Source organism: Medicago sativa, chromosome 1 (assembly GCF_051527215.1).
Source record: "Medicago sativa cultivar Bolivia chromosome 1, Bolivia_mono, whole genome shotgun sequence".
In the NCBI taxonomy this organism is placed as follows: Eukaryota; Viridiplantae; Streptophyta; class Magnoliopsida; order Fabales; family Fabaceae; genus Medicago; species Medicago sativa.
The window spans coordinates 61,773,359-61,785,805 of NC_140749.1; the positions used below are offsets into that span (position 1 = coordinate 61,773,359).

At 34.2% G+C, this 12,447-nt stretch overlaps 1 protein-coding gene across 5 annotated transcripts; it reads left to right on the forward strand.

Annotated features, from left to right (window-relative positions):
• The first annotated feature begins 1,016 nt into the window (after positions 1-1,016).
• Positions 1,017-10,838, forward strand: LOC146956117 (uncharacterized). Of its 5 annotated transcripts, none has more exons than XM_085726745.1 (15): positions 1,017-1,101; positions 1,896-2,007; positions 2,395-2,522; positions 2,608-2,755; positions 2,913-3,022; positions 3,199-3,282; positions 3,366-3,414; positions 3,936-4,027; positions 5,942-6,074; positions 6,221-6,291; positions 6,544-6,797; positions 6,876-7,823; positions 9,221-9,322; positions 9,446-10,362; positions 10,569-10,838. In XM_085726745.1, the coding sequence occupies exons 2-14, from the start codon at positions 1,915-1,917 to the stop codon at positions 9,961-9,963; spliced, it is 2,730 nt and encodes a 909-aa protein (XP_085582871.1). In that variant the 5' UTR covers positions 1,017-1,101; positions 1,896-1,914; the 3' UTR covers positions 9,964-10,362; positions 10,569-10,838. The 5 variants fall into 5 exon arrangements, with proteins under 5 accessions (XP_085582871.1, XP_085582877.1, XP_085582884.1 ...); XM_085726751.1 differs by having other exon boundaries at positions 6,879-7,823; XM_085726758.1 differs by having other exon boundaries at positions 6,227-6,291.
• Positions 10,839-12,447: the final 1,609 nt, after the last annotated feature.

Sequence of the window (12,447 nt, forward strand, 5' to 3'; positions counted from 1 at the left end):
TATGTGAAAGCTTTTATTGAACAAAGAGTTGAACTTTGAAGTTGTTATTTGCTATAAGGATTCACTGCACTATGTTGATACCCTTAAGGAGCCATCTCTCAGATTTCATAAATGTGTTGCTTTGATTTAAAACATTAAATATGTGTTTGTGAATTGATTTTTGGAGGGGAGGGGTTTGGAGAACTACGTTCATAACTTGATACATACTTGATGTTTTAAAAATTTAAATAATGCCATGTCAACTCGCAAATACATCCTAAGGATCTTCTCAACCTTGAATGACAGACTTCCTTACAGACTCTGTGCGAACTTGATTCCGTAGATTATATATTTTTTTCCCTTGTTTTTGCTCTTTTGCCTCTCTTACCTTTATTTATTGGAATTTATAAGTGTATTTTTTTGATGGTGCCTGGGGTTCGAACCCCATACCTTACATATATTATGCACTGTTCTTACTAAGTGAACTAAGCTTGCAGGACAGAATTTATAAGTGTATAATAGAAAAGAAAAGGTGTGTTAGAAGTAACACTAATAATAATAATACTCCATCCGTTTCAAAATGAGTGTCGCTTTAGCCAAAAAAAATTGTTTCAAAATCAATGTCGCTTTCAGTTTCCAATGCAATAATAAATTTTTCTTTTCAATCATACCCTCCAATTAATATTCTGCACACTACTTCCAAAGTATTACTTTTAAAACTAACCAATAGTTAATAAGGATAATTTGGTAAAATAACCATTCTCTTTCTCTTAATCATTGCATTTCTTAATATGTGTGTAAACACCTAAAACGACACTCATTTTGAAACGGAGGGATTACAATAGTAGAATGAATTAGATTACTATAAGTTTAGTGTTTGGCCCAAAGAAATATAATCGATTATTTTAAGAAGCAAATAGTACAAAATTTGCAAGAGATAGTAAAGGTAAAAATCCTTTTCCAAACACAGGATTTTCCACTCACTCACGTACACAATAACGAGTACTACTTTTGTATCTCGCGTTATCGTTCTCTTTATCCTTCTCTCTCTCATTCACTCACTAGTCACTTCACTCACACACATTGCTCTGCCACCACCACTCTCTCTTCTCCGCTCTCACTGTAAGCTTTTCTCTCCAAACCCTAACCCTCATTTCGAGATTCTTCATTTCCCTCGTTACTTTCATTTCACTTTTTCTTAGGGTTACGCTTTTCGATTTTCGATTCAACTGCATTTTCTACTACACGCTTTGTTAGTTTCGTGTTTATCACAATGTAATCGATTTTAACGTTTAATTTTTTTCCGTGATTTCAACATGTGAAGATTATTACCGATTATTCTGCGTTTGTTTATGTTGAATTGATTTTTCCGCTTATTTTTTGTATACGTTGTCAGAGTTAACGGAATGTTCATTTCTGTTAGGGTTTTTAATTTGTTTAGCATTTTTAATTTTTAATCGATTGTTGAAAAGCTTAATTAGTTGAAATTTGTTGCAATTATTAGGTTTAACTTTGCCGTCATTTTTTGTGACTGGTTTGAATTTGAATAATGATGAAGTTTTCACACAGAATTGAAAATCATATTAGTGCTTGTTGTGATTCAGTAGCAAAATGTTGATGTGCTGTGTTTTGGACCAATGAGTTTCACTGGTTATGGTGCATTCTGAGTAGGTTTATCATTTCTGGCTGACTTTTTTTTTCCTCTCTTTGTTTTTAGGGTTTTATTTAATATCTCATTGATTTATTTATTGTGTAGCTTTTGTCATTGGTGGATGATTGTTGTTCTTCTTGTTTTTAGGGTTTTATTTTGTATTTCATTATTTTTTATTTTTTATCGTGTAGCGATTTTGTCGTTTGCGCATAATTGTTTTCTTGTTCTCATTAGGGTTTTATTTAATAATTCATTTATTGTGTAGCTGAATACCGTGGAGAAAAATGGGCGACAAAGGAGGGAAATCATGTCCGATATGTACCGAAGAGATGGACCTGACTGATCAGCATCTGAAGCCGTGCAAATGTGGCTATGAGGTTTAAGCTTTTTTATTTACTTAAGAAATATGAATTTATTTTCATGAAAGTCGTCCATTTTCTTACATGTGTATCATAATTTACCATTGAATACTCTGGTTTGATGCTTGTTGAAATTAATGTGCACTATCGATATGCTTCAATCTCTCGTGTGTTGTGAAAATCAAAAGTTAGAATTAAAACTGTGCAGTGTACTTAGCATTTCACCGAAGACATATTATGAGTTCTTATAGAAAATATTTTTGTTTTTTAAGATGAAAAAACCTATTTGGTGGGTTGCTTTTGTTTACAAAGTTTTAAAAACTTGTTTAACAAATCTTTATCTTAAAAGCAAGAAAAGCATAACAGGTCAATATTTGTTAATTTTTGCTCTTACTCTTTTCACAGATCTGTGTATGGTGTTGGCATCATATAATGGAAATGGCTCATAAGGATGAAACCGAGGGCCGTTGTCCTGCCTGCCGTTCACCTTATGACAAAGAACGCATTGTGGCTATGGCAGCTAACTGTCGAAGGTTGAGTTATGGCTGGAATTTCTGTTTTTTTATATCAAGTAATCAATTTTTAGGTAATACTGATATGCTTGCCTTGCTTTAGCAGATTGGTTGCTGAAATGAATTCTAAAAAGAAAATACAGAAGTTAAAGCCTAAATCATCAGATGGAAGGAAACATCTTACTGATGTTAGAGTCATTCAGCGCAACCTCGTGTACATAATTGGACTGCCTCTTCACCTTGCAGATGAAGATGTGAGTTCTTAAATTCTGTTCTGTCTCTAACTGTTGCTAGATGTAACTGTGTGGAGCATGAAAGGCATAGTCCATATTAGTTTGTGTAGTTTAAATTGCAAATCATCTTAACCATTTTATCCCTTCAATTGATAACATGTTTTTTGGATTCCACCAGCTACTTCAACGTAGGGAGTACTTTGGAAGGTATGGAAAGGTTTTGAAAGTGTCGATATCTCGTACAGCAACGGGCGTTATTCAACATTCTGCAAACAACATTTGCTGTGTGTAAGTTGTTATGAATGTCTTTAAAGCAATCACCAAATTGTTGTTCAAGTAGGAAATTATAGTCTTTCCCTTGTTTATGTCATTATTTTCTCTACCTAATTATCATTTGAAGGTTGGAATTTGGAATTTGTTCCTTGGCTGTTTTGCATTCGTTGATTTAATTTTCTTATCTTTAGGTATATAACTTACTCAAAAGAATCTGAAGCAGTTCGATGTATTCAATCAGTTCATTTTTTTGTACTAGAAGGTAGATCATTGAGGTAAGGATATACCATTTTGATTGGGTTGTTACTTGCGAGGTTTTCGTGATTTTGTGATGATGGGTGGTTATTTTCATTTGCAGGGCTTGTTTTGGAACCACAAAGTATTGTCATGCATGGCTCAGAAATGTGGTAAAATAGACACTATAAACTGAATTTATGAATATTTTATCACATACCTACATCTTTGTGCTACTATGTTAGAAACTGGATTAAACTTTGTAGAATGGGTATATCTATAGTATTATTCCGGAAATAATTCTGGTACCAGTAGGAAGCAGTGCCAAAATCGTAGATTTACAAGAGTTTTAATGACTAAAACTGAAAAGATAACACAGGGTATTTGATGAACCCTTCACTCCGCTTTACCGACTTGTAGGACTACTCATTTTCGGCCTTTTTCTTCACCCTAACTCATTTTTTTTATTTAACTATAGAGGTCAACTATGCCCCCAGCCTGGATTCCCTTTTTGTTTTGTCGCCTGAACCACTAAATTATTTCCTTACGTACATCACTAGGCGTATCTTGGTTGTTTCCCATGCAATCTGCTACTTAATTATTCAATTCTCCCTGTTTTCCTTTCCGCTGTATCCTAATATAGACCATAGTAGTAGGTTCCTCACATACTATATAAATTATCTTGCTGGTCCAGCCTTGCAGCAATAGAGACTGTTTGTATCTACATGATCATGGTGCTCACGAAGATAGCTTTACCAAAGATGAATTAGTATTAGCATTTGCAAGGTATGATTGGTTCTCAACTCATGTACACTGTCTCTCCATTTTGATTGAACTTTTGAATTTGCTGTCGTGCTTATAAAAGCCTCAGCTAGTTGTCTTTTGACCATATTGTGTATTCATTTGGCAGTTCAAATTTTAATGGTTACACATCAATGTCTTTTTACTTCTCTGGTGTTGGATCCTCTTAAGTTTGATTGCTTTCAGTTTTCATATTGTAAAAAAAACCTACATCATGCATAACATAGTCTTAGGTTTCTCCATAATTTCCACAAATATGTCAAACAAGTATGGGTATGTCATGGTTCATTAGTATTTTTACCTTCCTTCTGTATGACCTCTTTATTTGTCTTGGATTGCATTCTCTTCCTTCTAGTTAGACATACTCTCATTTTTTAGTATGCTATTCTATGTTTATGTTAATAGTTATATCTTCTTTGATTGTAGTTTTGGGTATGTCATGGTTCATTAGTATTTTTACCTTCCTTCTGTATGACCTCTTAGGTTTCTCCATAATTTCCACAAATATGTCAAACAAGTATGGGTATGTCATGGTTCATTAGTATTTTTACCTTCCTTCTGTATGACCTCTTTATTTGTCTTGGATTGCATTCTCTTCCTTCTAGTTAGACATACTCTCATTTTTTAGTATGCTATTCTATGTTTATGTTAATAGTTATATCTTCTTTGATTGTAGTTTTGGGTATGTCATGGTTCATTAGTATTTTTACCTTCCTTCCGTATGACCTCTTAGGTTTCTCCATAATTTCCACAAATATGTCAAACAAGTATGGGTATGTCATGGTTCATTAGTATTTTTACCTTCCTTCTGTATGACCTCTTTATTTGTCTTGGATTGCATTCTCTTCCTTCTAGTTAGACATACTCTCATTAGTATGTCAAACTAGAAGGAAGGTAAAAACCTACATCATGCATAACATAGGGGGCGTTTGTTTCATGGAATCAAAATATATTCCCAGGATTAACTTTCACAGGATTATAACATTGGAAACTTCATTCCTAGGAAAGTTTGAAAAAAGTGTTTGGTTGTTGATTTGGAACCCCAGGAATTCATTTTTAAGAAAATGATGTAATTATTAAAATACCCTTACTGTGTAAAATAGACTAGACTAGACATGTGCTCATTTTTCTAAATTTTTGTTGGTCATTGTAGCAACAATATAAACTAATTTGTTAGACAATTTTAGTTAATCATACATTAATTTATCCATGTCCACTTTTATCAATGCTATCAAAATAACATGAGTGTTTTATTGTTCTAACACCTTCGGTTAATAAATAAATAAATGCACCACCTACATTCAATCAATAAAAGCAAGTGATAAAAATTGATTAAGCTTATGAAGAAGAAAAAGTGTTCAACCGCATAAATGGAAAATGTGGCACATAAATTGTGTGCAGAGACGTGCATGTAGTGGGTCTGCATTGCCGTTATTTAAAGGGTAAAAATGAACTTTTAAAAAATAACTTGTGTCAACCGTCAGGAATGCATCATTCCCATCCATTTACACCGGGAATAAAAAGAGAGTAACATAGTTGAAAGAAAATTACTGGGCATGTTTTATTCCTTGGAACATTTTTGTGTGCATGTATACCAAACATGGGAATAAATGATTCCCATCTTAAATTCCTGGGAATCTAATTTATAGAGGTGAAACAAACACCCCCATAGTCTTAGGTTTCTCCATAATTTCCACAAATATGTCAAACAAGTATGGGTATGTCATGGTACATTAGTATTTTTACCTTCCTTCTGTATGACCTCTTTATTTGTCTTGGATTGCATTCTCTTCCTTCTAGTTAGACATACTCTCATTTTTTAGTATGCTATTCTATGTTTATGTTAATAGTTATATCTTCTTTGATTGTAGTTTTGGTTTTGTCTTTTGTGTGTTAAAGGAGTAGGGTCCTACAAATCATTGGTGCTACAAATAATTTGAATCGTCCTTCAGGGAGTGTTTTACCCCCACCACCAGATGATCCTAAACATGTATCATCAGCCACCAAAGTAGTGTCCAAAAGTTCTTTAGATGTAAGTATTAATGAACATTACTTCTGTGGTAAACTTATTTATTGTGGGAGATATGACACTTCAATTTTCTACTATTTTGTTTTTTTAGGCAGTGAACTGACAATTTTATTTAACTCACTTGTCTGTTATCGATCTTGACAATTAAGAACCAGATTAAAGAATCCGGTTCAAGCAATGGAGCTGCCAATTCAACAGCACTTCCTGCAGCCAACTCTTGGTAATGGATTTATGAATATTTGGTATGATCGCATTAATTTGTTTTGCATGGCAGTACGGCTGCTGTTTTCATGGTGGTCACAGCATCTACAGTTTTTTCTTTAAAAAAATAGTGTAGTAGCCGCATGCTTCTGCTTTAGGTTGCGTCACCAGCTATATTTTTATGGCAGTTTAGCTAGCCACCATGAAATAACAAATCCACTTCTAGCATTTTTTTTAGTGTGAACGCTGACTTTTTGGTATATTGTACTAGGGCAAGGTGTGTATCTGGCAGTCTTCCAAAGGATACTAGTTCATCTTCATCACGTGCTGGTAATCTGGTCAATAGAAAGATTGAAGCATCTATTGATTCCCAAACCCTGCCAGGGGTTGCTTGCACCGAAAGGTCTATTCTTGATACAAAAAAATCAGGGGAAGTTAAAGACAGCTCTGACGTGCATTCCACCAATAGTGTATCTGTACCTTCAGAGTTGAACAAACATCACATTGGTGGAAATTTTCAAACATGTGAGTCAATTGTTATCAATGAGGTTACTGTGACGAAACTTTCTGGCATTATTTTGTCTAACTGTGAAACTTATTCAGCAGCTTCCGTGGGCCTTGGTCAAGAAAAGGTTGCACCTTCTGTGAGTACAAGCTTCCTGGAGATCACCGCACCACATGATTTGAATACTAACAAGGCAGTTTCAAGTCGGGATGTGCATGGCTCATGTTCGGAGTTATCATCTGTTAGCATCAACAGTCATCTTGAAGATTCATATTTCACTCGGGATTCGGACAGAATACTTTTTACTCCTAACTCGACCGATTCCTCTTTAGGGAAGCATTTGCATCAAGATAATGAGTATTGTAAAGATCATTCAACCACACCAGCCTTTTGGGAAGATATAATTGTGGATGATATGCTAAACAAAGACTGTGATCAACAACAACACGGCAAAGGCAGCGATAATTTAGCCTCCAGGCATTATTCACCTCATTGTCCTCAGAATCTAAGCCAATCAAGCCATCATCTGAAGCAGGAAAATCAAATTCGTAACCAGAATCATTCGGGGAAGCCTTCTGAATATTTTACTGAACCCTTGGGGGCAGGATTAGAGAAGACCGTGAAGAGTGAGGGTACTGGTTCAGATGTTGATAACAAGGTTTCTTCAGACGTCGGCGAAAACAACATTATATCTAACATTTTGTCTTTAGAACTAGATGCATGGGAAGATTCAATAGTTAAGTTGTTGGATGAAAGTGATGAGCCATACACATCCTTCAAAGCACCTGCTTTGCGCAAAATCCAAGACAATAATCAGTCCAGGTTTTCCTTTGCCAGACAAAATGATTCCTTGAATAAAACCTCTGATTTGCAGCAATCATTTGGGGTTGCTGGACATGATCCTAAAGGGAATTATGCATCTGGTGGTTGTAATGGAAACAAAGACATGTTCGCTGTAAAACACCCATACGCTTTCCCATCAAGCAATTCTGTGCTATCAGATAAATTTGATGGAAGTCTGTCTTTGGCGCCCTCTAAATTTTCCAGTGAGTTTTTTTATTTTTTTTATTTTGAAGAATTTCCCAATGTGTGTTAATGAGTAACATACTTAAGTACTTCATCTTTGAGTATGGTGGATAAATGTTTTCTTTCCAATCAGGTTTTCTGTATTGTCATAGTTGCTTCTACTTTATTGAGTGTATACGTTATATGCATATATCATGATGCCAGTTTTCTTGTGGCATCCTGCTTGCTCAATTAATTGGATTTTTCCTTAAAAATCCGGAGAATCTCTTCTCACCTTTATCTTTCTCGTTCACTTAATTGATGGAGTAAATGGTAATTTGAGCACTTGAAACACATTCATAGTCGATGGCTTTGTTTTTAGTGATTAGTTTTTTGTTTTTTTTGTTTTTTGAGAGGTAGTCATTCATTGTTAATAAGTAGCTATGACATAATGTTGGATTTAACATTAATTTAGTGCTTCTATAGGATTTAACAAAATTTGATGTTCATGGGATTTCTGTCATTTGCTTGTGAATGGAAAGTATGATGGTATTTTTTTTCTGTAGTTCTGTTTTATTTTATTATGTGGTTGTTATTCCTGTATATATGTTCTGGATGTCTTTATGAAGTTATTTGGTTTTAATTGTAATCAACAATGTTGCAATCTTTGGTTAAAAAAAGACAATGCTGCAATCAGAATAGTGTTGTGCCTGAACTTTAGCTTTAGGGTGATTGTAAATTAAAGAACTACACTTTAAAACTAGCCAATTAAGGACCTCAACTGTACAGTGCCAACCTATTAAAAAGTGCAACTATAATATAAAAAACATTTGGATAAATTTATCAATTGAACATTTGAATAATTTATTTTTTTACTTTTCTACTATAGGTGCTAAGTTGGTAGAAAATAGGCTTAGATGGTTTGGACATGTAGAGAGAAGACCCGTAGATGCCGTTGTAAGAAGAGTAGATCAAATGGAGGAGAGTCAGGTTAAAAGAGGTAGAGGAAGACCTAAGAAAACCATTAGAGAAACCATTCGAAAAGATTTAGAGGTCAATGAGTTGGATCCAAATATGGTTTTTGATAGAACACTATGGCGTCATTTGATCCATGTAGCCTACCCCACTTAGTGGGATAAGGCTTGGTTGTTGTTGTTGTTGTTGTATCATAAATGTCTTGTGTTTCAGTCATGCTATTAATTATTTTGTATATAATGCATCTTTAATAAAGCGGAGGTTCTTAGTTGGTAATAGTAGAAGTTTTGTCCCTTGGTGTATCATGAAATGTTTACGACTAAATTTGAAATAATACTTTACTCCTGTGTCTGTGACATATCAAGTCTCTTTTTAACATGATATACTTCATCGTTTTTGATTTTTTCGTCTCTGTTGAAATAAGTTTTGATCAAACTGATATTTTTCCTCTGTCTTTCATTAGTGGCAAAAGCTCATGCTTCAAGTCCACCTGGGTTTGCAATGTCAGACAGAATACCACCTGGGTTTTCTCGCGGGAGAGTAGAACAGAGTTGTAATAGTTCTGGTATAACTCTTCATGGTTTAGCAATTACTTAACTTATTTTAACTTTTTCTTGTGTATTTCTGCTTCTTAGCTACATCTTGTACATGTTATAGAGAAATTTCTCATAAATCTTTTATTTTCCAGTTGAACATTTGCAGCCACAGTATGCTCCTCCATCTGTAAATATCAGCAGGATAGGAAATGTTGAGTTCAAGAATCCTATGGTATTTGACCCTAGTAGGGGAATAGTGGAGGAAAGGCTGAATAGTACACCTTTTAACCTGGGGCAAACCTTACTTCCTCAATTCAGTCGCAATGAAGATGATGCTAGACTTAAGCTGTTAATACAACAACAATCTACAGCTTCGCAGAATTCAAGACTTTCAGATCATATTGGAAATAGGTTTTCACCTCAAAGTGATGCTTATAGAACTAATTCGAGGTTTCTCGATCAATTTCAGTCTAACACACCATTTTCTGAACAACTGCATTCTCAACAGTTCAGTAGTAATATTCTTGGTTCAAATAACCAGTGGGGAAGTTGGAATGATTCCAATTATTTCAGTGGCCTGTCTATGTCTGAAGTATTGAATAATGAAATAGGGGGATTCAACAATTTCATGCCTAGTTATGAGAATATCAAGTTTAAGCACCTGAATTGACTGAACAACTAATATTCATGGTGGAGATTGCGTCTCAACTATAATTCAATTTCCCTTCAATGCACTAATAGGCTCTCAGATGGCAGTGTGTGGATCAAACCTGTCTCAAAATGTTAAAAGATCCCTTTATGTGGCTGAAATTGTGTTTTACTATGGCAGTCTGGCTCTACCTTGAGACTTGTTTCAAATCTGTTTGGAATTTGAGTACCCTGAAATTCTGTCACAATTATGCCATCAAATGGTCAACGGCAATCCTCACCCACTCTTGTTTGCTTAGCTTCACTGCCAAGCACTGGAATCTGGGTCCTATGCATTACAGTTGTCAGACATAACTGGCAAACGGTGTCAACTTTTTCTATGGGGTAAATGTCAGGAGAGCCGACCTTGGCGGTTATTATGGTGAGTTTTAAATTGGTAATTTCACGTTATCATTAATTTGCATGTGTGCTAACATACATAGCAGGATGGAGCCAGCACTTGCGAAATCCACTTGTACTTTTCCTTTTGAAATCTCTGCCCTAAGATTGCTCCATGTTTATACCTTAAATTTTACCTTTTATATGATCAGTTTCTGATATAACTTGTTCACTACTCTATTTTTGCAGTTAAACTGGGTTACAAGAAATTTGTCATCAAACGAAAGAAACTACAATCGAAGTTATAGGCCTTACTGGTGGGAATTTCATGCTATGAATGGTGAAATAGGTGATCTAGATTTGACGTTTTCTTCATGCCTGAAATTGTTTGTTCAGAATTTGTTTCCAAACTCGGTATTCTGTTATTCACTAATTAGTGTATGCAACAAATATGACTTTAGTACTGTGGTATGTACAAAGTTAGTTTTGGTTTTACAGAAGTACCAACTTTTTACCAAATAGAGTTTAATATATATCTATATGAGAAGTGATCCGTTGATACTTGGGGTAAGTCAATATTTGCACCAAATCACAGCAGTTAAAAATTTACCAATCCTTCCTTCAATTTTTTTTATTTTATTTACCAATCCTATCCTATACCTTCTAATAATCAAATAAAACAAATTTTAAAAAAGGGTTAAGGGACTCTTTTTGAATTTCCCTAGCTGCTCAACATGTTGGCTTACTCTACCCAGGGTAGACGTATAACAGCTTAACCCAGAAATATTTGAATTATTAAATTCTCGTCAATCCATGTATGCGAGCTGCCATTCATTTTCTTGTATCTCAGCGTATGGTTATAAAGCACTAATCAGTCGTTGTCCTATAGAATGCTGTTAAGGTAGTCGTTCTAGCAGGAAAAAAAATTGAGCTATAACAATCAGAACATGAAACTTTTTAGTTTAGCAGAAAAGCATGAATCTCTGAAGTTCTACAATGTGGCAGAGCTTTTTTTTTTGTTATTGCAGCAAGAACCCGTTCAAATTCCATTACATATTAATAGCTGCCAAGATTTTTCTGCAGTTTTTAAATTATTAAAAGTTTAAATCTTGATTTTTTTCTCCTTATTTCTTTGTTGCCATAGCACAGTATTCAGTATTAGTGGAGAGATAACCACATATTTTGTCTTCTTTTACCTCAGTATCTTACGTATGTCAACACATCATGATTCATGAGTATGTCATATAGTACATTAGTCACTCTCTTATAACATATTTTCACCAAAATTGCTAAAATCCCATTCTCTCTTGGAGCCGTTATCGTCGATTTGTTCAACACCATAAGATACTGGTATCACGTGGCTTCTGATTACCTTAGGATTTACATTATTTTGGAAAAAAATGAAGCACCTGTTTGCATCACTATCTAAACCTTTCCCTCCCAAATTATTCACTAATTTTTAATATTTTTTTACCAAGATTGTCAAAACCCCCTTTTTTTCTTGTCAAAAAAAAAAAAACCTTCACAATTGTTGATAGATCGGTTCAATTTATGGGTTTGAAATCCAACAATTCATAAACATATATGAAATCCAACAATTCATAAACAACACTAATGAAATTAGACAGAAAAGCGGTAAGAAAAAAATTATGTACACGTTTTTTTACTTAAAAACCAATTGATTAAAATATTTAATGCGTACTACAATTAAAGAACTTTTTTTTAAGAAAGATATAATTATAAATATTTTTTTTTGGAGTATAGTATAATTAAAGAACATTTTTTTTGAAAGAATAACTAAAGAACTTTTTTTTTGAATAGATAATTAAGAATTTTTTTTTGCGGAGAAAAAAAGTTCTTTAATTATTTATTAAAAAAAAGTTCAACTTAAAAGGAAGTAAATATATTTTGCCTTAATTTTTACAGGGTAAGATAGAAGGTCACGTGCCCCTCTTAGTTTTTTGTTTTGTTTTTTTTTTTTTTGTGGTGGTCGGTGTTGAACTTCAAATCTTGCATATATTATGCATGGTCCTAACCAACTGAGCTAAACTTACGATGACGTATCCCTCTTAGTTAATTTAACGTTGGGGGGGTCTAGTGCGGGCCATAAGATAAGAGTTCCATCGGA